The sequence below is a fragment of the Semicossyphus pulcher genome, unplaced genomic scaffold (assembly GCF_022749685.1).
Source record: "Semicossyphus pulcher isolate SPU_LCO1_2020_fin unplaced genomic scaffold, fSemPul1.0.p SCAF_22, whole genome shotgun sequence".
Taxonomy (NCBI): Eukaryota; Metazoa; Chordata; class Actinopteri; order Labriformes; family Labridae; genus Semicossyphus; species Semicossyphus pulcher.
In genome coordinates, this window is record NW_027211696.1 from 1,483,177 (window position 1) to 1,510,510 (window position 27,334).

Below are 27,334 nucleotides of genomic sequence, written 5' to 3' on the forward strand. Positions count from 1 at the left end.
TGTCTACTGTGATGCGTGACTTGGCATTTGCATTTTTTAACGACTATGAACTAAAACACCTTTCAATTCTCATTACTATGTTTAAAACCATTTTAGGATATTAATCAAATGGAATTTGGAATGGAAGTTCTTTTTTAATCCTCATTTTGTGATTAAAATTTTGTCAAATCTCACACAGCCTTGTGATACACCTGGAACAGTTTAACCATCATTTGCTTAATTCTTAAAATGGTTGTAAATGTTTTTATCTTTTGTCATGTTCGTGAATAAACAAAAAAAAATCTTGACCAGACTAGATCAAGTTTTCTGTGTTGCAGAATGAAGGCGTCATGTTCTCAGTTATTTCCTTTTTTGTTAAGTTGAATTGATTGGTTGTTTGCCTATTCTAAGTATATTCTGTGTTTTTAATCTTTAACAGTAAACCTGCTGGATTCTCGCTCTGTGATGGGAGACCTAGGATGGGTGGCCTATCCTAAAAATGGGGTGAGTATGACCATTGCTAAGATATTTAAATCCTCATTTAACTTAGTGACAACAACTTTAAAATCTTATTCTAACCTTGAAGTTTGCAGTGATGCTAGTGTCATTGCACCATGATTTGTTGTCTTTTTGGTATCACATGGTTTCTCTTCTCTTAGAGGTATTTCAGTGTGTCGTTTTATTTTTTGTTTGTCACATGATTAATACAGATTATGAAAAAAAAAAAATTCAAATATTTAATAGACTCAATTACCCAGCAGTATTAATGAAAAGTATGATACAAAGAAAAACAAAATGAATAAAGGTTAAAGTGATTCACTCACTTTCTGTGTAGAACTGAAGACACATGTAACTTTATTATTTCACCCTGAAGGCTCTTGATTTGATTAACCAAGTTTAAAGTTCATTTCATTTCTAAGAATTTTCATTTCATTATCAGGGTAAATTGAATTCATGAATAAGATATTGAAAGTCACCATGGGATATTTTATTCTCAAGCCAGGAATTGAGTTTCCATTTCCAATTATTCCCAGGGTGAGAGCTAATTAGAAAATGACTTACTCGTGTTGGAAAATAGTTATTTCATACAGTTATAGAGTGTATTTCAATGAAAAAGAAATGGTGTTTAAAGAAATGAAAGTTTCGGCATTACCTCGACTCAGGAGAAATTAGATTGAAGCTGAATCTGCCACCTTTCTAGGGAAAAAAACATTCCCCAGCCCCCAGGGGATTGATAGTGCTGTTGTTGGTTTAAAAAGGAATTAATTCGTGCATCTTTTTGATCCACATGGAAAATCTCTCATATAGTTGGCAAATATGCAGCTACACACGCAGGACCAAAGAGTGCTGACCATTGAATTTTCTCAGCTCTGGGTATTCAAATCACAACCCATTCTGTGCCTGTATGTAGATGGGAGAGATAGTGCTGACAAAAGCAGCCGTATGAACAATCATATTAATGAAGATGTGATTATGGTGTGTGGTTTCTTCAATGCATCTGCATAAATAACTGCATTCAGGGTAGACAGAAGGGGAGAAATGAAAAGATGTGCTAAGAAAATGTATTGTCATCCTGACATCCTCTCTTATTAGCTTTTTTTTCTCCTGAATTTCCTGTCTGATTAAATGACAAACATGTTTAACAAAATAAATAATGTATTCCATGTTTGGTATTTGAAATCCCAGACGTTATTGTTGTTGGCCATTATAATTCTTATCGTGTTCAATATTTATACGACGGAGCCCAAACTCCAGCATAATCTAGCACACACAAACACACAAACACACACACACACACACACTTGGCAGTAGCAGCAGTCTTCTGTGGCTAAATTTGATGTTAAGGAAGCAGAGAAGAAGTTTTTTTTTTTTTTAAGTCTCATATTCCAGATGGTGTGTTTCATCCCTTGTTTTCTCCTCCTCCACCCACCTCCTTCCCCTTCATCGTTTCTCTTCTCATTATACTCTTTTTTCTGGCTCCATTCTAATCTGTGTCCCTCCCTTTTGCCTGAACATTGATTACATTTTTTTAACTCCTCATTTCTTCTTTTATTTGTCATCTGCTTATCTTTTCATCCGCCCATCTTCTCTTCCCGGCTTCCTTCTTCGAAAGCTTCAATGTGCTTTGAAAGTTCTTCAAACATGCATTCAAGCAAATGGGAAATGAAGTAAAATAGGGGCCTTAAAAAGTATTCAGAATTTAATGAATGACCTTGAAATGGCACATCTCAATGAGCAGCATGACACTAACATAGTAGCTTAAAAATGAAGACTATAAATTCCAAAACATGAATATTTTGGTTTAAGAGATTAAGATGTCACCAAAAACCCTTCTCTCTTAATCCGTGATTATCTGCATAAACTTGAGTGTTAGAGTTGGAGACTCTTCTATTCTCTACAGCCTATTTTATTCACAAGCAGAGTTCAAACAAACCTATTTTTAAATCTGAATTGAAGATCTTATAGCTAGCAGGAGGCAAAAGTAGCCCTACCCTAGCAGGTAAATTTGTCATTGTGGAGACAAGTGTGGTGCAAGACAGAGGTTGAGAAAATTCGAGAGAGATGGAGACTCAGGCTGTACCGGTATGAGATGGACTGAAAAGTGTGCAAGAGAAGCAGGCCTCTGGTGACCTAGAGAAAACAAATCCTCTCGTATACAAATTCCACATGGGCAGAAAGACATTTTAAAAAGAAACAAAAGAGAAGGGTCTCTGAGAGAAAAAAAAGGTTTTATTTTGTCTCCACATCTCATTGTGGCTTAATGACAGCAGAAAGTACATGTGATTGATGAGTGCTTAGGATGGAAAGTTGTAGTAGTATTGTATTGTAATTAATTAGCAATTGGGTTTATATATAATGTGTATTATTCATAAGCCACTTTTCTGTTAGAGGAAACAGAATCATTAGGGAAGAAACAACCATCAACGTTCTAGAAAGCCACTGGATGTTTTAGCGAATAGTTCGTTTTCAAAAGCATAATTTCAGTTGGTTCAAGAAATCTGCATTGTTAGGATTGCTATTGATGTAGTGGTAAACAAAAAAGAGATTAGAATAAAAAAATATGAATTAATTCAGGATTTTTGGTTCCTTGCCTATTGGGATTATTTAGTAACATCGATTACTTCATTTCCCATCGCATTGGATGATTACTTTGTAGATAGGGTGGGCTGTCTAATGTGCAATTTGGTCAATGGCATATCATTGTCATATCATTTATTTCATTAAAAAATGTTTACTCTGTCGCCTAGGTCCAAAAGTCCCAGTTGACATCTTCAAATGTCTTGTATTGTCTTGTCTTGTCTGTTGTACTATCAATCCCAAACCCAAATATATTCTTCAATTTACAATGATATGCAACAGAGAAAAGTTAAGAAATCTTCGAATAGGACATGCTGCAACCAAAGACATCATGGTATTTTGCAACTACCTAAAAGATTAATCAATTTTTAAAATAGCTGACACTTTGTTATCTGACATTGACTATTCGTTGCAACTTGAGTTTCCTTTTTTTCCTTGGGCAGCATTGTATTTGCGCTTTATGGTAAATATTTCCTACAAATTAGGTACATATGATACACATTTGCTAGATATATGGTCATAATAACAAACTGCTGGGTCTGACCAAGTTTGTTATGTATGTGGTGTTTTATGACATAATGAAATCAAACATGTCTAACAGTGATTAGATATTTGACTGACGACTCCTAATGATAGAGTTGGCAGCTATACCCTTAAAGCTGCTGAGGCTAATGTTGACACATCTGAAAATTGCTGTTCCTGATTAAGAGCTTTGCAGATGATAAGCTTAAATAATAATATAAAATGCGTAATATGTTTAACTGGGAGATTCCGAAAAGCACTTTGCCCATTTTATGCTTGTGCAAAAAAGAAGCCACACCAAAATTAAGGTGACGCCACACTAAATTGGTGTAAACACCAATTGGTTAGGGTGAGCAGCCCTACAGAAAGCTTGCTCTCATCGACTGCCTCTGCAGATTCAGCATGCTTAATTGACCAAAGGAAAGGGCAAGCTACCATCAAAGGCATTCTACACTCTGCAAAAAACTCTGTTGAAGTTTGCACACACTCAATGACACAATGACTGCCCAATGACAACGGTTCTTGTGTAAGGGTCCTCAATGGTCTTTCCCTTATGAGGATGGGGAATGGCTGTTTGAACATGTTGAAGAGTATTTGTTTAGAGGTTTGTGGTGCGGCAGCTTACATGCTACTCAGCAGATCTTAGTTTTTTCCCGTAAAATGTTACTGCACCATGAAGAAGGGAGGACGAGATGAGGGGAGGACAAAGAAGAAGACAGGAGCTCAAGCTTTAAGTGGAGGGGGATGAGATGGAGTAGGGGGGAAGTGGTCGAACAGTGTTTCTGGGTTAGACATAAAATTGGATAATTAAAAGAAGAATAGAGGACACATAGAGAGGGGAAATGATTATAGACATGGAAAGGCAGAGGAATGAGGCAAGAGAAGGGGGATGTTAGAGAGATTGAGATGGATGTAGAAATGAGGAAAAGGGGAGTGGGGGATTCTTGTGTGTTAAACGACTGAGGGGGACAGTTCTATTACAGTGTTGTGATGGTCAGCGGTCATGGGCAGTAATAATACATATAAGAGAGCTTCAAGCCAGGAGGGTAGTCAGTACAGCCACAGGGAATCTGCTGATTGATATGACACACACACACACACACACACACACACACACTAGTGACAAGCTAGAGGCATGCCTTTCGGGCCAGTTCAATGTCCCAAGCAAAGTGGGAAAGGGCGGAAAGTATAAATGCAGAGGTGAAAAGAGGTTAGGACTAAATAAGAATGTCTGGTATGACTGGAATTAAGAACCTCTGATTATTTGGACCTTTTGCATCTAAAGGGACCAAAAGCTATTTTGGCTTTTTGATTGTTGACATCAGAGCATCAGTTCATCAAAATCAGTGTTATCAAGCCCTGCAGATATTTGGATTTTATGTGTCAGGATAAGATGACTCTGAAATATCTGCAACTACTCCTAACACAGTATAAGTTATTCTGAATAATTTTCATTGTTTGCTGTCAGCAACTATATGAGCTGCCCTCTGCACACTGGATTACTTAGGAAAAAAATCTGAAATGTTCAGTAGGTGAATCCAATCCATCCAAGTATTGTTATGGACAGACACCCCTAGGAGTAATTGGAGATTTCTTGGAATTTAAGTGAAGTGACCCTTTTAGAAGAGGTTGTGTGAACTGCATAAAGAAGGTAGGGGCAGGGGGGAAATCTCCCTATTCCATGTTTTAAGTAAATACTGTGAATTTCTTTACACAATCATTGAGGGGCAAAAGGGGCAAAGCAAAAATTGATATAGTAAAAAGAAGGTACACACAATTTACAGTTTAAAAGGTTCCCCTGAGTTTATTATTTTGTCAACTTACACTAGCATGGGTGGTCTTGACCCTTTAGTGTTAGTATGTAGCCCTGAGCTGTATGTTTTACCTCAGAGGCCCCTATCCACCTAATTCCATGTACAGTAGTCTTGAAAAAAATCCTATGAAATAAGCACTTGAAATTCCTTAAGAGCAGCTGCTTCCTGGAAAACCATGTTCCTTTCTACAAAATGAAAAATGGAATGCATCACGTTAAGGAAGTAAGGATATCATATCATGGAACAGTAAAGCAAAGGTGTGAAACCCCTTCTAGTTTGAATGGAAGTGTTTGTTTCAATGTGCATATCATAGGTTATTTACATGCAAATGGATCATGTTTAATCATTTGCTTTTAATTTAAAAAACATAAACATTTAATCAGTTTGATGACTCAGTTTAAAGGTTTAGCTTTAGCAGGTGTCATATCCCATTTACATTAGGTAATTAAACACTGTTAATACTGTAGAGATGCAGAGTTGGAGGGGGTCCAGTGGCAACAATGGCAACTATGCTTTAGAAACAAAAGCTGAACCCATTTGGTTCCAGGCAAAACTAGAGAGGGTCGTCTTTTAAACTCCCTGCTGTGTATGATTGCTGTGTGTTTGTGTGTACATTTGTGTGTCTCTGTGTGTGCACATGTACGTGTGGATTTGTGCGTGTGTGTGTCTGTGTGTGTATGTGTTAAGCTGTGTAAAGCACAGAACAGGCTGGTGGATCTGTGTGATTTAACCAGTAAGAGGCTTAATGTCTGCACTGGGACTGACTGAAGTCTGGGAGAGATAGGGACTCTAGCACACACAGATCTGTCTTTATATCTATACATGTTAGAACACTCAGTAACAGTAACCTTAATTCTTTAACTGTCAGCCCCCAAACAGCCCAGGTAAGAATTGAGGATGGCTACATCGTCCTCACTTTTTAACAGTGTCTTAACTTAAATGTGTCATTTCACCGATGGTATAAACACACACTAAAAGCACATGAACACATTCAGAAACTGAATCTTGATAACCAAAAAACAAAGAGGCAGAGAAAAATCACAGATGGTGAACAAGACAGAGAGAAGAGGGAGAATAGAGGAAGACAGAAGGTTGTACAGAACACAAAAGATCGACTAATATGGGCTATTAAGCTATAACACCAGATCATAGTCTGGTCCCTCTGGCCACATTATGGTGACATGATGAAGCGCCTGCATTAGCCATGGGAGAATGCTAGTGATGCAGATAATAGCCACGTCCCATGAGAGCTGCAGAGGGAATTAATGCAGCTGTCTGACACTCACATAGGCATGGATGCAGACACACACACACACACACACACACACACACACACACAAGTTACAACGCTGACAGAATAATTTGCATATATATATACACACACACATACATACATTTATACAGGAAGGAATGGAAACACACATACTCATACACACTTTATAGCGGTATGGCTATACAGTACGTACAGAAGAACACCTTTAAGTGCATGTTAATTCCTTTTTCTGCTGACAAGAACTCCACCCCTCATTCAGGCTAAAGTCATATATAGCCTATAACACTATCTCATTCTTTTGTGTCTGTCGGATGAAATGAGGTGGAAGGGATGAGGATTATTCAGCTATCTATACCTTGACACACACACACGCACACTCGCGCACAAAATCACATAACTCCCCACTATTAAGACTTTCGAATGACATTGTTCATTTCTCTGTACATTTGGGTATTTTTTGAAATGTTTTAATAGTGGCATATATACCAGATACCAGAGTTTTGGGAGAGAAACTTAAGCTGTACTTCTACCATACTTTTTGAAACTTGCAATTTTTAGCGGCAGATTTTGCTACAGGCGCCAAAGTTCTTGAATGTTGCCTTAACAGCCTTACAGGAGGTTTGTCCTTTATGATTGAAATCTAAAATTCTCTGATCAAGTAGTGTAAAGAAGAGTATAAATCTGAGCAAAAGTTTGTGCAGTATACTTTTGTTAATTAAAATTTTTACTTTAGTGGTACTTAAGCACAACATTTCCATTTTACACAGCTGTTTGCCTCTGCTCCACTACATTTCTAACATACATCAACATACATCTACATACAGAGGGCCATATTGTGCTTTGTACTCCTACATGTATCAGGCTAGATCCTTTGCAGATTATGATTTTAAACAAACAAAAATGTAAGAGATAAGAACTAAGAAGATAAACCTAGTATTAAGCAACTTTGTGACCACACATCATAAGCCCCTATCAGATTCCACATGATGTTAGGAGTTCTGCCTCAGATTTATTTACTAAAGATTAACTTCTAAAAAACAATTTTAAAAAAATTGCCAACTTGTTCAGTCTAAGTTAGGATTTGATGCATGCAAAATTGTAGTGGAGTATTTGTATAATTTTCTATGGGTACTTTTACATAATCAAAGTCCTCTATAATATCCCTCTTTTCCTGTCTCAGTGGGAGGAGATTGGGGAAGTAGACGAGGACTATGCCCCCATCCACACCTACCAAGTGTGCCGGGTCATGGAGCAGAACCAGAATAACTGGCTGCACACCAACTGGATTCTAACCGAGGGCGCCCAGCGGGTCTTCATCGAGCTTAAGTTCACCCTGAGAGACTGCAACAGTCTTCCTGGGGGTGTCGGGACCTGCAAGGAGACATTTAACATGTATTACTACGAAACAGACGGGGACGAGGATGAAATGGACTACGGAGAAATGAGAGATGGAACAGGGATCACAGAGGAGGAGGACAGGGCGATGAAGGAGAGTAGATATATCAAAATTGACACGATAGCAGCCGATGAGAGCTTCACTGAGCTTGACCTGGGGGACCGTGTGATGAAGCTCAACACTGAAGTCCGAGATTTAGGTCCCTTGACCCGAAAAGGCTTCTACCTGGCATTTCAGGATTTGGGGGCCTGTATTGCTCTAGTGTCAGTACGTGTTTTCTACAAACGTTGCCCCTTTCTCGTGAAGAGTTTGGCAGAGTTTCCCGACACAATCCCAGGCTCAGAGGCCTCACAGCTGGTAGAGGTAGTGGGCCACTGCGTCAATAACTCTCTGCCCTTATATGAGCCTCCCAGGATGCACTGCAGCACTGAGGGCGAATGGCTGGTGCCCATTGGGAAGTGTGTGTGCCAACCAGGATTTGAGGAAATTAACGGATCATGTTTAGGTAAGAGAAGAAAGGAGTGGTGTGGAGTAATGCTAAAACATATGGTTGATTTATTGATTGAAATTAATCTGCAAAATTTAGTGATCACTTAGTCATTTACATCACTTCCCAAGCTAAAGCACCATAATTATTCTTTCATGTGAGAATTCTCTTCTTTCTAAATCATTGCCCAGTGTTCACTTTTTTGGTGTTTGCTTGTGTTTCCTGTTGGTTGCTATCTGAACCCTCTGTTTATTTTTATATCCATGCACATTCTTGTTTTTAGTATTGTGTGCTTGTGTATGTGCTTGAATCTGTTTATTCTTTTACTGAGAGTGTTTCTGACTGTGTGTGTGTGTGTGTTTCTCCCTAGCTTAGTGGAGGGTATTCCCCTGAGCCCTGCAGCACTTTGCTGCTCTCATGCAGCCTCTGCTCTGCTCTGACTCAAGCCCAAACATTCACATCGCCAACCTTAACTGCCTTCTCCACGGGCACCCAGGGCCTCTCTGTTTTTCTCTCCTTCACTCCTCTCCAATCATCCCCTCTGCTGTCCTTAAATTACTCACTTTTCAGACACTAGACTATGCTTGTAGCTCTGAGTGGCATGGCAAAATGTCCTAAAAAAAAAAAAAGAACATTTATTACGGCTGCATACAGCTGTACAGAAAGCTGAAGTGATTATTTGGTACCTGTTGAGTGTTTTTTCTCCTCACACAATTCCCTGCTGATTAAGTGTGTGTCTCAAGCGATGAACCAAAAGATTGATCTCAAAAACTCAACTGCAAACACACAAATTTGAGCACCTGAGATATTTACTTTGCAGCTTTTACACTGCCTGTCACACCTATTCACACACACATTCATACACTGAAGTCAATGCCCGGCACTACAAATCTCTGCCCATTCATACAATTTGCAATTTGGGGTTCAGTGTATTACCCAAGGACACTTCGTCGCGTGACTGCAGTTAGGGATCCAACCCCAAATCTTCGGATTGAGAGACGACCTACTCTACCACTGAGCCACAGCTGTGGTATCAAAACAATTATGCACTTTATAGCATAAAACAATTACCTATCGTCTGCAGGTACAGCTTTACCAAAAATATAATCTGATTGCATCCGACACTGATGTAACTGTAATAGGAGGATAGCGGTGGTTTCTTGGCACTTGATGTATCTTATTTTCCATTGGTAATATTTTAATTGCTATTCATTCAGAATGCCTCACAGAGATCCAGCAGTTAATCCCGGAGTTTTACAATGCTGAGCTGTGATCGATTCATTGTAATCAAACGGTGAAACAGTTGCAGACTTAAAAACTGTGCACCATATCTAGCTTAACTTCCTCAGGAATGGAGTCTCTGTGGGGAGATCATTAGGAAATAGCTGTCAGTATGCCACTGGCCTGCCTGGAGTCACATTGCCAAAGACTGCACAGTCACACAGACTGTGTCAGATCTGTGGCTGACAAGGCTGAAAAACTCATTCTGGTGTTCAACAGTAAAACATAAGAGCTCTGCTACTGTGTCATGTCAACCAGTGCTGTGTCACAACAGGTTACAGTCCTGAGAATTAAAAACTACATTTGCGCCATATAAACGAAAAACTGCATTGCATTGCATCATGGTGGAAGATGTTATACACTGCACTTGAGAGCATCAGGTTTAAAAGTTTGTTTTTGACCAATTACTTAGAAAGCTGATGACTCATCATTCTAACCATAGACTGTATAAAAAGATGGACAACATGACGGCTCCCTAAAAGTGAAGCCAAAACATTTCGGGCGCCCCCTGCTGACTGGCTGCAGTATAGGTCATAAAGCCCGGCTCCTCCATGTTAACAGGTGGGAGATGGGTCAAACTATAAAATCAAAATACACGCCTGATGTCATTATAGCTAGTTATTATCATGGTGATTCACGTCCAAGTTTATTTTTAATTTGTTATTTGATGCTGAAAAAATGATGATTGACAGCTCTGTTGACAAATTCAGCTCCTGCAGCCAATCAGTTCCGGGTGAGCAAAGTGGAGGACAATCCGCGAGTGGAAATGTAACAAAATCAATCACTACAGTCATTGAAGTTTCCATACCTGTGAACGTTAACCTCAGACCAACACAGAGAAGCTGTTCTGCTGTTAAACACGCCGGCGTGTGGGATCCTTGCTGTTTTTTCAGTAAGTTAAGTGTGTGTTTGGGTATGCGGAAGTGGCTATGGCCGCTTCACTCACCGATCTCTACAGCGCAGTGTCTGGCTCCATATAACGTCACCAAGATGGCAGCGCCTATCACAGGGGCTATTTTGTCATCAATTTCGTACAATGGAAGCAGATTGAGACGCATTGTCCATCTATATATACAGTCAGTGATTCTAATTGTAAATTTGTCAACTTATTCTATCATCTTACTTTATTTTTATCTGTGTAAAAGATCGTCATCAACAATTGATTAACCTTACTGGACACTCTCCCCTGTCTCTCACATAACTGGAGCAGCATCACCACACATGCTCGTCACACACACACACACGCGCACACACACACACACACACACACACACACACACACACACACACACACACACACACACACACACACACACAGCCACTGGTGCGTCCCAAGTTCTCATTCTGTTTTATGCTTTTAAGTGCAGCTGTGTCGACGAGGCTCCTTTACGCTGGGCTCATCTGCTGCTGTGAAAACGAGATTGTGGGTGAAAAAAAAAATACAAAACGTGACTTGTGTTTTTTGGGCGACTTTATAAAATGTGCAGCTCATGATAAATGTAAACAGATCAGATACATGTAGGAAGAGAGAAGCAGAGAGAGCTGCTGTGTGCAGGTACAGCAGGTGAAGGTGTGTGGGGAGAAATAACTGAAGAGAAACAAGGTGAGCAGATTCAACAGTGTTGTGTATAAACACTAACATATGGTGAAGAATGAAGCACAGTTTTACCCTGGAATTACAAGAGGACTTTATTCAAATAGGGTGACATAATTTTTGCTACAATAAAAATGTTCAGGAGTGCAGTGCATGTGTGAAAGGGGCTTAAGTCAGTTCAAAGTACAATACAAATGTTAATGTACAGTGTGGTGCTTTAGGAGTGTTTGTTTTAGCAGAGCTCTAAAATATATTAAGCACAGTCTAAGTATAAACAATAGACGTGCATATTATAGTACTCATTTTATTTTTTTGTAATATTAATACATTATCCACCTAACATGTGCATACCATTGATGTCATATTACAACTAAAACCACAAGCAACATGCAGAAAAGCATTTTTTCCTTTGGAGGGGGAGTGAGTGACAAATCGCTAAATACCATTGTTCATGTACCATACCATGTTTGGTATGTGTTTTTGTTTCATGAAAGAAAACAACTGAGTCTATTCAGTTGTAGAATGAGCTTAAAAGAGACGGCCGAAAGCAGCTTTTCCCTTTGTACCCCTGTACACAAAAGCATGTGAGGGTATATTTGGATAACACTGATTAAATCTTACCCTGCCACCATTTATTGCAAGAAGCTGACAGTACGCCTTTAGGCCTTCTCACTGTCCTGTTGCAACAGAACAAAGTTTTAAGGTTAAAGAAGGTTGAACTGACTTTCATTTTAATGAGTTGCAGTGTGTTTTGCTTTCCAGGAAGTCGTCAGTTAAACGTACTAGAATAAAAACATCACCGGTGCTCAGGGGAAAATATTTTTTTCTTAATCATAGTCCATAAGTATATACAGCTAAATGAAGACAAAAAACTGTGAGCTGTCAGAGTAAACACATTCCCAGCAATTACTGAGGCTAAAAGATGGTTTCTTCCTTAGTTTCCTATGAATATGAGATTAAACTGAGCCTTTTGAAACTGTCTACAGAGAAAAAACATGGCAGGGTTTCCTCTCAGCTTTGTAACCATATGTGTTAACTGCTCTGCAAACACTTTTTCATGTATTTCAGTCACTTACATCGCAGTGTGAAGTGTTGAATTCTGAGTGCCTGGGCTCCATACTGTGAGCAGTTATGTACTCAGTCTCTTTTCTTTTTGGGGGTATGGTTTCTGGTGGCCTTTCAGATGTGGAAGTTCTGAACATCTGCTGATCTGGAAATGAGAACCTGCAGTCGGTGTCGTTATTACATTTCCACTCCATTGTGTCTGCTTTGCCCCTTCAGTGAATGAGCCAAAAACGAAAACGATAAAGCCATAAAAAAAAGCATGCAGCATTGTTAATGCACTAGCTGAAAAGCCTTTAAAATAAAATGTGGTTATTAAGCATGCTGGTTTCACAGTAGACTGTGAATTAGTGGGTCGCAGGTATAATGTGTGTGTGTGTGTGTGTGTGTGTGTGTGTGTGTGTGAGTGTGTGTGTGTGTGTGTGTGTGTGTGTGAGAGAGAGAGAAATGTGAAGTCTGTGTGGATCCTGGCTGTATTGGCTGTGTGTGCTGCCTAGTTGAGCATGATTTAACAGCCTTTGTGAATGTAGGACAGAACTCGTTATGGACAGCTCTTTCTCCCCCTCTTTGTCGTTTTCTTTTTTCTTTTCGTTGCTCTTTGTCATTCTCATATCTCTTGTTCATTCTGTCTCCTTTACATTAAGTCTATACCTAATTTCTCATCATTCTCACTCTTATGTTAATTTCTCTTTTCCCCTTTCTTTTTCTCACTTTTTCCTTTCTGTGACTGTCTATTACTTATGGCTTCTCCTCACTCCTTCTTTTTCTTCCTCTATACTGCTCAATTCACTTTCATATGTACATCTGTATTAAAGGTCCAATATTTTATACTTTTCTGGTGTCAAGTTTTGGAATCCATAAGATGCTAATTTGTGGTTTTAAGTACTGAAAAACATCTCAGTATACTTTATCTCCTCTCATGGTTCTCTCTGGAGCTCGAGCAAGAACAGGACGCTGTGAGTTGGTCAGTAGAAGTGGTGTTATGATAATAATAGTTGATGGTTCAGTATGTCGTTTACGTTATCAGGTCACAGGAATGGATTGCTCGATTTGTTATTTGCTTTGTTGTTCTGTTCTCTAACCCAGTGTTGTTACACCAGAGTTAATATTGTGTCAGATGACATCTGATGATATTGTATGTTGTTGTGTGAGATGTATAGATGTAGACTCTACTTGAGCAGGGATAATTGGTGATAGCCTGCAGCACCGTCAGCCTGGCAACACTGAAGAGATGCAGTGGGTGAGGACAAGGAGTTCACCCATGGGTAGATGGATGGATGAATGGATAGGTGGAAGGATGGGGGGATTACAGAGGGGAAAAGTGGTGGCAAATCAAGGGGACAAAGATAAATTGGAGGATTTCTCACCACAGGGTGTGAGGGCAGAGAGACAGAAAGATGGATGGGTGTTGTTGCAGTGGTGATAGCGGTAGATAAAGGATAACTGAGGATAGAAGTAGGCAGATAGATTAAGAGAGAGATCAGAAGGAAGGGGGGGCATTGTAGCTTGAGTTTAAGCTCGTAGATGCGACTGAATGATTACTGAAAGGAATGTAGGAAAATTGGCTCAATGAAATATCAAAATTAGATTTGGATTGAATGTTGGATTCATGGAACAAGTGCTAAAGGATTTTGATCAAATTCAGGTTATCATGTTTATATAGGTTAACATGAGAAATATTATTGTCGGCCAGTTTCTGTTATCAATTTAACAATTGGGTTGTCATAGCAGTTAAGAAAGATGCAAGTTTGTAGTCTGGCTCCCAGCTGGCTTTGCTGGAGTTTCTAATGCCAGTAATAGAATCAACATTCATGATATATTTTTTTTTTCTATTTTTATTTTTTTTTATCTACTAAGCAAATTGTATTGAGGATGTGCCACCCTATGGCTCACACTGATTGCAAACCTGAATAAGATGTTTACATCAACAACAACAACAACAACAACAACAACAACTACATCTCCTGTCACCTGGGGTCCGTTTCAGAAAGCGGGTTTAGTGAAAACTTTAGTGAGTTTGTTAACCCTGTAATGAGGGAAACCTCGGGTTTGCCGTATCAGAAAGAGAGGTAACTTTAACTCTGAGTTGGTTACTATGGTAACTGTGTCTGTGAACCTAACCTGGTCGCAAGCAGGTTTTCTTCAGGAAACTCAGAGTTTCCCTCTGTCTCCTCCCTCTAGAATATAAAACCCTCATTCCACTTCCTCATTCATTCAGCCCGTCTCACGCGTGTGTTTGAGCAAATACCGAATTAAAAGAAGGAACGTTGCGTCTCTGTGGTGCTCTGACCCCTTTGCAAAAGTCTTTTATAATTATGATAAAAAAATCTAAAGACAAATCTGTGTCAAAGTCATCATTTTTAGATTTTCCACCACCACTGCCGAGAGCACTCAAATAAGACGCCGTAAGTTATTGGATTTTTTTTAAAACTAACACAATTCAGTTTTATCAACATTGATTATAATGTATGTGAAGTCTGCATCATGTAAGGGATAGAGCTAATGCACATTAAAACAGCCACTGAATGATATTTCATTAGTTTAATATTTAAAATATGATTGAAGTGAGGTTCAGCCATGAACCTGTTCTGCCTGAGCCTTACCTTTGAATGATGTTCTGGTATTTTATTTTTAACTGCTTCCATGTACGTTTTTCTCCCGCTGGATTACTCCTAAATTAATATAAATATTAGCTTCCGGTCTTGATTAAGTATTAAATAAATAGACCAGTTCAAACTTGCAAATTTACTCGAGCAGCAGTTTCTTCCCTCTCTTTTGCAGCTGCAGCCGTGTTACTTTATTTTTAAAAACATGCTCGTATTTGCTGAATGTCCGCATGAGGATTTCCAGCTCCACTGGTGTGACGTAGGAGGACCTCTTTTTGTGTACCGTTGCCATGGTGAATCATGGTATCGGGGCTCCATTAATGCTGGCTTTTTATAGTCAGCGTGCACGCACTTAACTCTGGCTGAACCTACTCAGAGTTGATTGAACTAACTCTGATCAGCTGTTCTGGAACCGAAAAATCAGAGTTTCCTATCTCAGAATAGATCAACTCAGAGTTCAGGGTTAGACTCAGAGTTTGTTACCCCTGTAACTTAAACATACAGTGTACGATAAAGGTAAATATAAACATGGCATCTAATAATAGAATTATATTAAAACCATACATTTACAAAACATTTAAGTAATTAAACGACTTTATGGAATGATGGATTAAGGACTGGATTTAATGGTTAATAGTGGAAACATGGCTCAATTTAATGTTGGAAAGAAGGAATAAGGGCTGAACATTGTTGTGATGGGAAAAGAGCTGAATGCCACATTGGTAAGATTAAATAAAGACTGAATGGATCCTAGGATTGACAGCTTTGTGATGTTCCAGCTGCTCTGAATTCACGTGACAGAAGAAAAAAGACTTGGAGGTGTAAAAAATGGGCAGTGAAGTCGAGGGAAGGGAGGAGGGTAAATTGGGGGAGGGGAGGAGTAGGCAGAAAAGGATGAAAGCAGATGAGGAATACAGATGAAAATGAGGACAACTGCTTTAACAATTAAAAAGCCTTAACAGCATGTTACAGTCCCGTTAACTGTGAAAATTATACAACTATGGACCTTTTTTTCAGTAAGGGCCTTCCAAGTGTGTCATAGGTAGAGCTGGATTTCCATTGACAGTACTTTGTTTCAGTGCCAGGGCTCCCCAGATGTTCCTCTCTGTTTGCCTGCCTGTCAGACGTCACTGCAGCATATGTCAAACTCGATCTGGTCATGGTGGTGATGCTTCCATCAAAAACTGTCTCACTGGTGTAGTAATGTGAGGAAGCTTTCTGTCTTCTCCCCGAGAGAATTATGGAATTGCGAACAAGCAAGTCACACAGGCAGTGTGGGGCTTGTGGTTGATGGTGTGGTGACAAGGGTATACAGTCACTTGCAAAACACACATGATCATGACAACATCTGCAGTTTAAATTTGATCATCCATATGTGCTGATAAGGATCTGAGATCTGACACCACCAGGCTTTAGGTTACTTTTTAGTTAGTTAATGAACTACTTTAATGACAATTAATCTCTCTTACTATAGGAGAAACATTTAATTTCAAAAATGTCATCTCATCTTCAGTCATCTCGTCTTCATTCAACAGTGTCACTGTCTTGATTATTGTTCCCATATAACTCCCTTCTATCTTCAATACCTGGTTTTGATAACGGTACTTTTGCAATAGAACTGAAAAAAGATCCAATAGCACCACAAATCAGACATTTCCCCCTTTATTTATTGCAATGTGTCTTTATATTATCATTTAAGTTAAGTAACTTATGTAAAAGTTCTGTCTCCCCTTAGTTGCCCAAGAAATGGAACAACATGGGAAATGCGCAATGTGCAATTGGCAGGAAGCCTTTTTTATTCCATCATCTCCTGGTTTATGAATTGACCGGATTCATTGCGGAAAGAGAGGCCATTCATCTTTATAGATCCTATTCAATTGGAAGCTTCTACTTGCTTCTTTACTACACTCTCTCTCTGTCTTTTATCTCCTCCTGCATCTGTCTCTCCTCCTACATCTTTCTCCCCACCCCCTCTCCATCACCCCATCATCTCAACGTGGTGATGCTGTCATGACAACTAAAGTGCTTCCTGAGTGCTTGTTGGGTAAACTGACTTTCCCAGAAGTGCTTCCTCCCTTTTGCCCTCCCCCTGCTAACATGCACACACATTCACATGTTTTTTTCTATAGTTGTGAGAAGCTTTTGTATTACAAATGTATTACATTACAGTGCATTTCCTAAATTCTAACTCAAGTCATAACTATCATAATTATTTGCCTTTCCCTCTTTGTCCTAACCCTAACCTAAACTTTAGAAACGCTCAAACGTCTCTTTTAAATAAATGTGGGCCATTCACAATTTCTCGACAATGATACAAGAGCGCACACACACACACACACACACACACACACACACGCACATTCCTGCACTTGGTGAAATATTAATATTGTGCTTCATTCAGCAGAGCAAGCCTCTTCCCATGAAAGCATGGTTTTCCCAGAGTTCCAGTCAATAGTGGCTTGTAGGACTGGTTAGACTGGTGGCTATTAACAACTCACAAGCATTTAGGTCAGATGAATGACACAGTTTCATTCATATTATAGACATTTTTTTCCTTGCACTGTCTCTAGAAGTTTAGAGAGATGTGATGATAAAGTTAATATCTCATTGCTGTCTTTAAATTTGCCTTATTTGTCCTTTGCTAAGTACAGTACAGGGTATGTCATACATCACATGGATTATTCTAAGTTGCTAAAAAGAAATTTCATGCACAGGCATTTCGCATAATTGTCTGACCTTACAGCTTTTGACCTTTTGTTGAGATCAAAGGCCTCTGGAGTATTGTAATGGCACTTAGCTCCTGACCTTTGTACACATAATCTGTCGGTGCTTGCAATTTGTGTTTGCAGTTGCTGGTCCTTTTCTTTGGAGTAATATTTCAAGTATATGAATGTCAACTAAATTCTGAAATATTAACATAACATGTCATTATTATAAAGTGGGTTGAATTATTTTCCAACACATCTGGTCAGCATAACTTGACACTTGATTTATTAGTATGATATATCGCTTTTGTTCAATCTCACCCACTAGACCACTATGTTTGGAAGCTTACTGTGACCTTCTTGACCTCTTGGTATTTTCCAGAGGCCTGATTGTGAGAATAACTGGGTGCTGCACAATGACCTTCTCTACCATCCAACAGACAGGAAAACCCCCATTGACTTGATTGTTTATTGTTATGGTATTATCATCTGGCTTTGTTTGTGTTCACAAAAAGGCATACATAAATATGAGCATGCATTGGCACAAACACATGCACACATGCAGAATAGTGCGCACAAACACAGTAATACAACAATAATAGGCGAAGGTATGACATCCTCATTCATGCACATAAACACAAATAGGCCCACACACAAACACACACACACACACTCTGTTTATATTCCTTTGGCCAGTAGCCCACTGTGGGACAAATACAGGAAAAGGATATTTACTGTGTTTCCTTGCTTGGTTTATTAGTTCACAATAGTATCTACTAAAAATGTATGAATTGTATTGAACTTAAGTTCTACCATTTTTGTATTTCTTCTGTCAAAGTTGAGTTTCATGTCAGCCCTGCTGAATCTATGTTGGAAGAGTGGCAGGAAAGATGGAAGATGGAGTAGCGGTCACTTGTATGAGCCATTAGGCTTTGTTTTCTTGCTTTTTATAATTTTAAAGGTTTGTTTGGTTGTCTGTGGAGGAACATCACTACATTATGAGCAATTTAAGAATAGTTACTCAAGTACTGCACCCATAAGGGCCCCAGATTTAGTGCTAAAGTGCTATATTTAAATGCAAGCTGACTGGAGAATTGAAACATGACATAAAATAATGCATTGTATACTATTCATTTACACACATAAAAATAACATCTATAGCATGATCTTACACACACACACAACAATTCACAAAAGATTCTATGTATTTCCAACGATAACTAAATAATTGCAAAAAATGTTTGCAATCTACAATAAAAAAAACCTTAATGAACTCCCCATTTTCCCGTTTCTTACAGCTTTGAAATGCTGGATAAATAAACTATATAAAAAAAAACATACATAAACTACAAAAAAAAAGTCTGCACTCTAAAAAATGTTTATACAAGTCCTGATTGGCTACTGTGCAAGATCAATGAAGAGATCCAAACAGATCACTTTAAGGCTACAATTTTTGGCTGTTCCTCTTTGAAAGGCTTCAATGGGGACAGGATGGCTGACAGATTTGAGATGTTTGCTGGCTGTTCTTCCACTTCTTTATTGACCTGCCCCTCGGCTAACGTTAACTCACTGGAGATGTCTGTGAAGGTTCTCAGTCATCCAGGTCATGGTAATTCAAAGCTTAATCCAAAAGGCAAGAGGACTTCTTCTGACTGGAAGAAGCCTTTTGGATGAGAGGTGAAACATCTTCAAAAGTCATACGTTAAAATGCAATTTTTTTTTTTACATTGTGGCATTGCTACTTTTGTTTATGTAAATCAATGCAGACATTTTTGGTTGTCTTACCTCTACAGCTTAAAATACGCATAACGTTTGGCTAACTATCTAACTTGTCATGTTTTCAGAGTTTTTGTGATGCATTATCCTGTGATTTCTTCCATCTCAATATCCTATTTCTCCAGTATTTCTCTCTCCCACTGCCTTAATTGCTTACTACCTCTTATCTCACCAAATGACAGCTAGTTATATAAATCAACATGTTTACAATGAAATGTTTACAATGAAAGAGGATGCTCGTTAAGAGGCATCAATGGACACCACTGCATCCTTAATTGCCGGGGATTCCACTGTGTGATGCATATAAATTACGTATTAACCTCACACACACACACACACACACACACACACACACACACACACACAAATGCATACAAGCACGTTAGTGTGTATTGCATATTAATTACCTATTACCCTTTGTGCTGTGCATTAAGAGCTGCGTGGCAGCAGAAAGACAGCTTGCCCAAGGGCAACACACACATACCCTCACATACACACACACACACACTAAAGCATATTTGAATTGCATTCACAATAAGGAAAGAGTCGTTTCAGTCAGCCAGCCTTGACTACAAGAACATACTGTGTGAACATACTGTATGTTTGTGTTGTGGATTTGATGATGCATGTGTGAGTGTGGTGTGCCCCTTGAAAACATTTAAACCAGTAAAGCTGATCCAAAGATCTAACATCCTACCTGTCCTTGCATCTGGAGACTTTTCATTTTAGAAATTCCAGGAAGATCTATAATGAAGAGATAATTTAATAAAAAGTTAACTGAAAAAGCTTTACAAAAAATGTTTTTAGAGATATGTATTATCCATTGCAAATCTTTAAACACAATCTTCTTGGTTGAGTGTGTTTGCAAGCACACATTTGCTTATAAACCACAAAGGACAGCTGAGGCTGATGGGAATGTCACTAGCTTTGCAGGTATTCTTTGGAGTATAACTCTTCATTCCATCAGGGTAATAGATTGTTTGTACAGTTCAAATAAAAGCAGCAATCATCACGTGTGCATTAATTCAGTTGCCATTTCAATGACATTTAGTTAGCTAGCATGTTTTTTTAATCTTGTCCTGACAGCCATACCATGAACTTCAGGCATCGTTCAACTGTAGTTTGCTCCTACATACATGCTCTTATTCACTCTTTTAACTGCTTTATCACATTTGTTTTTATTCTTTAGGCTTCCCTGACTATTATGCCCCCTTTCCCCTGCACATGGTAATCTTTAGCCACATAATTAAGAAATAAATACACTCACAAAGTGGAGCCTTACACATAGTCATTTGCGCTCACATCGTCATGACATATCTATGAATACATGCTTGCATCTGATTTTCACACATGTTCTGTGTTCACTTTTCCCATGGAGCATGGATAATTTATTTACTCCTAAATGGAAATGAGCTAGAATTAATGATAATTAATATCTTAACATCTACACTGTTGGTGTTTATTAGTGAACTGGAATTGACTTCAATTAAAGTGGCACCCAATTATTTTTTTTCACACCAATTTGCACATTTTAATTGCAAATGTTTATATCATTCTAACAATCATTTGCAACTGGCATGGTAAAGAAATGCATTAAATTAATTTGATTAAAGGCAATTTTTTTTATCTTTGACACCACATTCATTAAATGTCTTTGTCTATGAAAATGTCACTGGCTGTCTATCTATTTTTTAGTTATATTCTGAAGCAAACAAATACAGGTTTACTTGTCACATGCAATAAAGACCAACATAAAGTTTAAATGATTGTTATTACATTGAGTAAGCATCTTGTAACTCTTTCTGGGGAACATATAGGGAACATCATCTCATAAATGTGTTTGAGAAATGTACTAAAAATAAAATTTTAACCCTCAGAAAATACAAGCCCAACACCATACTGTTTCACAGTCAAGTGATTATTGGGAAGAGCAGCATAGACACACCTGGTGGGAAGAGCTAAAAATAAAGAAATATCAAAATAGTTCTACTGGCATAATATCAGAAAATACTATCTCAAATAGTGAATAGGCTGCTTTTTTCCACTTTTAATTTCTTCTCTTCCCTTTACTTGCATGTGTGCCTGTGTGTATGTACATGTGAAATGAGCTGCCACGATTTTTATTGATTTGGCCATGGGGGGTTTGAGGATGGAGTCAAGGAGAGCTAGACTCCAGACTTTGGCAATAAATCTGTATGCAACCGTAAATGTGATGTGCAGACAAAGGATCAGGTGTCAGAAAAGTAAAGTACATAGAACTGCAATACAAAACCCATTTAGTAACTATCAATGTAAAGGGCATGCGTTGCATTTGCATTTATCCACATTTATCTAATCTAACAAAAAAAAATACAAAATTGTATAACAAAATGAAGCATAACTTACAGTGGCCCTGAGAGCTAAATGCACAGCAACTTTAGAAAAAAACATGCAAATACACAAAACACAAGCAAATTAAGAAAACATCATTAATTTGACAGCACATGCACAGCATTTAGAAAACGCAAACAAACAAACAAACAAACAGAAAAACACTGCAAATACAAAAACACCGAAGTATCTCAGATGACAACGGAAACTGCACAAACTGTTCACATAATAAAAAGTGCTGGACCCGACCATAAACGTCTGGGACATGTTTGTTGTTGCCACGGTTTTCTGACTCATTGTGGCTATTTGTCAGTGGTGTTGGAAAATGAGCTTATGTGTGACAATGTGCTGTTTTTGCAGCGTTTTTGTATTTGCACCGTTTTTGTATTTCCACCGTATTAACGACTATCTTTCCACATCTGAATAAAATAACCACTAAAGGCATACATTACTGTTTGTGCTCTGTGACACATGAATAACCAAATGCTAATTCAAAACTAGGCCAGCTTAATGGATGCCTCAAAATGTCTCAAGCCTCAACTCATAATTAGGCTAGGTATGGCATCCTACATGCCAAACACATTTTACTAAAGACTTCCTGCGTGTATGTTTGCATGTGTGTCAGTGTGTGCGTGTGTATGTGTGTGAAGCAGAGGTGAGACACAGAGCGATCCAGGGCAGAGGGAGAATTTTTCAGGCCTAATGTTCCATGACAATGGACCAAGGTTCCGTCAAGGGGAATCAGAGCTACTGCTGCCTAACGCCTGAAACACACAGACGCACACACACAGACACTCACAAATGTTGCCCTCCATTCTTCCTGTGTCTCATCCTCTGTCTTTTTCCATCATCTCCTTCCTTCCGATCATTTTCTTTTCCCTTAGTATTTTCTCTATACCTGTTAAGTTATATATTCTCCTTACCCATTCTTTATCCGTCTGTCCTACCACCTGAAGTTTAACGACGTAGTTCTTAATCGCAGTAACAGCCTGCATGGGCTTCACAACAGCCACCAGAGTAAGAACAGATGAACAGATGAACAGCTCCTCACCTTAGAGCCTTTGGATAACAAACCAAGATGAAAAACATCCTGTCCTTTGTCCTACACTCCTCTCTCTGGTATCCTTACCTCTGCTCCCCTCATTTCTCCTCTCCTCGATTACGCAATAAAGAAACAGTTATTTGTTTACTACACGATATCTATGGACATAGAAATCTATGCAACTCTGCTTATCAAAAGTCCAATATCCCTTCTGTACTTTCATCCTCTACTGCAAATGTCTATTTGTGTCTGTCTGGGTGCAACAGCAACATCAGGTAGAAAATGATGCAGTGATAAGTCAATGATTGGTTTGCTTGAGGGTGCAGCCATGGCAACAGAGGTTGTTGATGTACTCTTGCGTGTTTGTCACCCTGGTGTCTACCTGCCCCAGTTAGATCAACCGCCTGACTGTGTTTGTTTGTGGGAGGAAGAGAGATTATGTCTGTCTCAGTGTTTGTTTATTTAATATGTCTCACATATAGGGCTGTTTGGGTGCAGTGTACAGTGCACAAATTAAATTCTGACTATGAATAGAAAGGGAAGTTCCGCAAAGAATAATAAAAACATGAGACTAGTGGTCCACTGATTCGGTAAAAGAAATAGTCCCGAGATGGCTGTAAGAAAAAAATTAAACTTCACAAGGTAAAAAATAAAAATTACAAATTTGAAAATATATACTTACTCAAGAATGCAGTTTTTATTTCCAGTTCTGCTACTACAGTCTTATCTCTGATGAGGAACCTCAAAACAACCATAACCACCAAGGGAAATGTTTCTACTGTTTTGATACTGACCTCCTTTTTTCAAAGGAAATAAGAACTGTCTTGCTTTTTCTCTCCCCCACTTCTTTTCTAAAAACCTCTTTCCCCATGACCCCCTTCCCTTCTCTATCGGTATGTCTACTCTTATCATCTCATCTCTACTTTATTTAACCCCAAACACCCAACGGCATCTGCCGCCCCTCCCGCTCATCTTAAAGTCTGCAAAATAGGGTTTTACCGTTCGCTGCTGGAGTCTTCAGGCTGCAGTAAATGTCCACCCCACAGTGTGGCCAGGCAGGCAGGATCCACTTCTTGCAGTTGTGAGGATGGGTATCATAAGATTGACTCAGACCCTCCCAATATGGCCTGCACACGTAAGTACTGTACAGTACATCTTTCTATTTATTCACTGCACAATTTCTGTTCTTTTGGTTAGTATTGAGTATTGAGATCAAATTTTAATAACTGGATCTATTTATTTTTTCTTCATCCAAACACTGTCCTTATCTCTAAGGTCCCCCCTCTGCTCCACGCAACGCCATCTCCAATGTCAATGAGACCAGCGTCTTTCTTGAGTGGGCTGTTCCAATGGAAACAGGTGGCAGGAAGGATGTCCGCTACAACATCCTGTGCAGACGGGTCTTGCCAGATGGAAGGGGCTTGGAAGAATGCGGCCCAAACGTACGTTTTTTGCCACGCAGTCTCGGCCTGTCAAACACCTCTGTGATGGTTGCCGACCTGCAGTCCCACACCAACTATAGCTTTCTGCTGGAGGCTGTCAACGGAGTTTCAGAGCTAGCCAAAGATCACGCGAAGCAGTATGTGTCACTAAATGTGACAACAAATCAGGCAGGTATGTTGCGCAAGATATATCACCACTGTCAAAACTTTATTTTTTGCTAATCACAAGCTCCCTATGAGTTCTCAAATCAGCATCACAGCTGCCTGTTTTTTTCCCCCCATATGACCCCTACATAAATCGTCACCATTTTGACATGACTTTTTTTCCTTCTTATTGAGACTGCCACACACTAACCTGTGTCGATATCATGAGTTTGATAACAAAGACACCAGATGATTCAATTATCACAGTATTTTTCCAACAAATCTGTCATTGTGTTAATTTTCCCTCACGCAGCATCCCTACAGTGAATGAGAGAACATGGCACAGTGGAAAGCTTTTTTGCTTTTGCCTCTAGATTTGTCATTGAAAAAGCAGCTTGGTCCCCTCAATTAGGCAGTGCATTTCATCAATAAGAAATTACTAGAATCTGTGGCACAATGGAAGCGGTTGATTTGCAAGATGTTTTCATATCAGGTCTCTTGTGTGGTAGCAGGTGTTATTCTGTATGCCTGTCAACAATGATGAATCGAGCTAATGGAACAGCAGTTCACATCTTAATTTTAGGCTGGGAAGTGCTATTATTGATCAGCTCTGAAAAAGAAAAACTGTAGCTGGAATAATGATTTGTGCTATAGCTGCTAGGATTATATTATTTTCTGTGAACAAGATTATTCAACCTGCCCATCAGGATCTCATGTTACACATTCACTCACATTCAAACAAACTGACTATGCCCCTTGGAAACAATTTGGAATTCTGTGTTTTACCCAAGGAAAATTCAACATGACTGCAGAAATCAGGAATTGAACCGCTGAACTTCCTGCTCTATCCCGGAGCAACTGCAGCCACAGTAGTAGTAGGATGGATACAGTATGAGAGAGAGGGAGAGAGAGGGTGACAGGCAGACAGAGAGAGACACAGACAGTTGTCTGACAGCTGAGAGTACTGGCGACCCTCTCGCTGTGTTGTCACTGTGGCTGTCTGCAGTCTGAGTGGATTACAACATACCACAGAACTCACATTCAGTTTATTGAAGTTGTAGCTGGATTAAAGTTAGCCAGTCACTGGACCAAATGGAGATTAGGGATTATGCTAGATTACACATCGTTGACAGAGTCACAGACATATAAAATGTGCTGCTCGTTGGCATAAATGTGGTACAGGCAGGGCTTTATGTACAGCAATCAAATCTATTCAGTAAACCTTTGTTCTCACTGCTCTCAGGTTAGTGCTCTTCAAAGTGCTTCAAAGGTGACTGACAAACCAATGGAAAAATAATATGCATTAAATGAAATAAATATAAATCAGAGTTATGCACACAGAATAACAAATTCAGGTTTTTTTGTTAATTTATTTTTATAATTTGATAATAATGTTTGCAATAAAATTAAAACCATAAAACAAATTAAATTAAATTATAGCTCCTGTGAGGAGATTTTCACTGGTTATGAAACAGACTGAAACTAATTCTGATGTCTATATATATGACCTACAAAAGCAAACCAGACCATCAGCGACAAGAATGATTATTTCTATATAGTTATTTTTAATGCCTGACACTGCTGGTGGGGGGTAGGTGTCAGACGAAGCGATTAACTGCACGTTGCCATGGCAAAAATTTAAAGTGAGTGATACATATGACTGTTAAAGAAAGCAGGAGGAGATTTTTTGTTAAAAAGCACAGCAAAGAGTTACGGGTACGTGGTATGGCTTTGTCCACACGGGGCGCCAAAATCAACACAAACCTAAAGTTCCTCACAGGAGCTTTAATAAGTTAAAACAAGAAGAAGAAAAACATTTTTAACTCAAGTGGAGGTCATGAAATTATACCAAGTGAAATCTGGCTTAGATGCGTTTGAATTTTACATTGAAGACTGAAGACTTTGATCCAACTTCAAATTCTCAGGCAGGCTGTTCCAAAAAAGTTAAAAGCTGACTAATGACTAATAGAAACACAGACAATAGTTGCTGAAGCATGACAGTTTAACAACTTCACATGTATCTCACTTAATCTAACCCCCTGGAATTGTGCCTGTGATGATACCAAATGGCTAAGTAAGATTGAGATGGTCAAAATAGACTGCTAATCCAAACTTTCATTATTTCCTTTATAATAATAACCATTAGTTGAAAATTGTCTATCTACAATGGTAAATTAGTTGGTTGTAGAACCAGTAATAAACTGAATACATAAATAAAAATGATGCATCTGTACAGAAGCATTCACAGGATAGTAAACTGGAATGCATTGAAAGATTGTCAGATTTTGAACAGATGTGCCAACTGGGATGTTTAGCTGGTCCAAATATCTGGAATACAGATTGTGAAACATATGTGCTTGTACTCTTTATTGTTTAGATCAGCCTTTTACAGTTAACTCTAAATGCCGTATTTTGTCATGTTAATGAAGCAGAAACATAACAAACAAACACAAAACAGTTCATCACATAATTAGAATTGCAAAACAGCAGATCTGTTAACAGGAAGTATCTCTATTTGTTATCCTAAAATCACTTTGGCTCAGTGGTAGACTCCGCCATCTTTCAATTGGAAGGTCGAACTTTCGATCCCCAGCTCCCTCAGTCTACATGTTGAAGTGTCCTTGGGCAAGACACTGAACCCCTAATTGCTCACATTGTATGAATGTGATAACAGATTGACAGTTGGGCACTTTAGGTAGCAGCCTCTGCCATCAGTGCGTGAATGTGTGCGTTAATGGGTGAATGTGACATGTAGTGTAAAAG

General features: G+C 38.9%; 1 protein-coding gene across 1 annotated transcript in view; it reads left to right on the top strand.

The window, feature by feature from the left end:
* Positions 1–27,334, top strand: part of LOC138602096 (ephrin type-A receptor 5) — a 58,355-nt gene that overhangs the window by 6,023 nt on the left and 24,998 nt on the right. The window contains exons 2-5 of the mRNA XM_069673487.1: positions 419–483; positions 7,847–8,567; positions 23,965–24,120; positions 24,261–24,599. Of these exons, the coding sequence (XP_069529588.1) occupies positions 419–483; positions 7,847–8,567; positions 23,965–24,120; positions 24,261–24,599 (1,281 nt within the window). The remainder of the gene's footprint in view (positions 1–418; positions 484–7,846; positions 8,568–23,964; positions 24,121–24,260; positions 24,600–27,334) is intronic.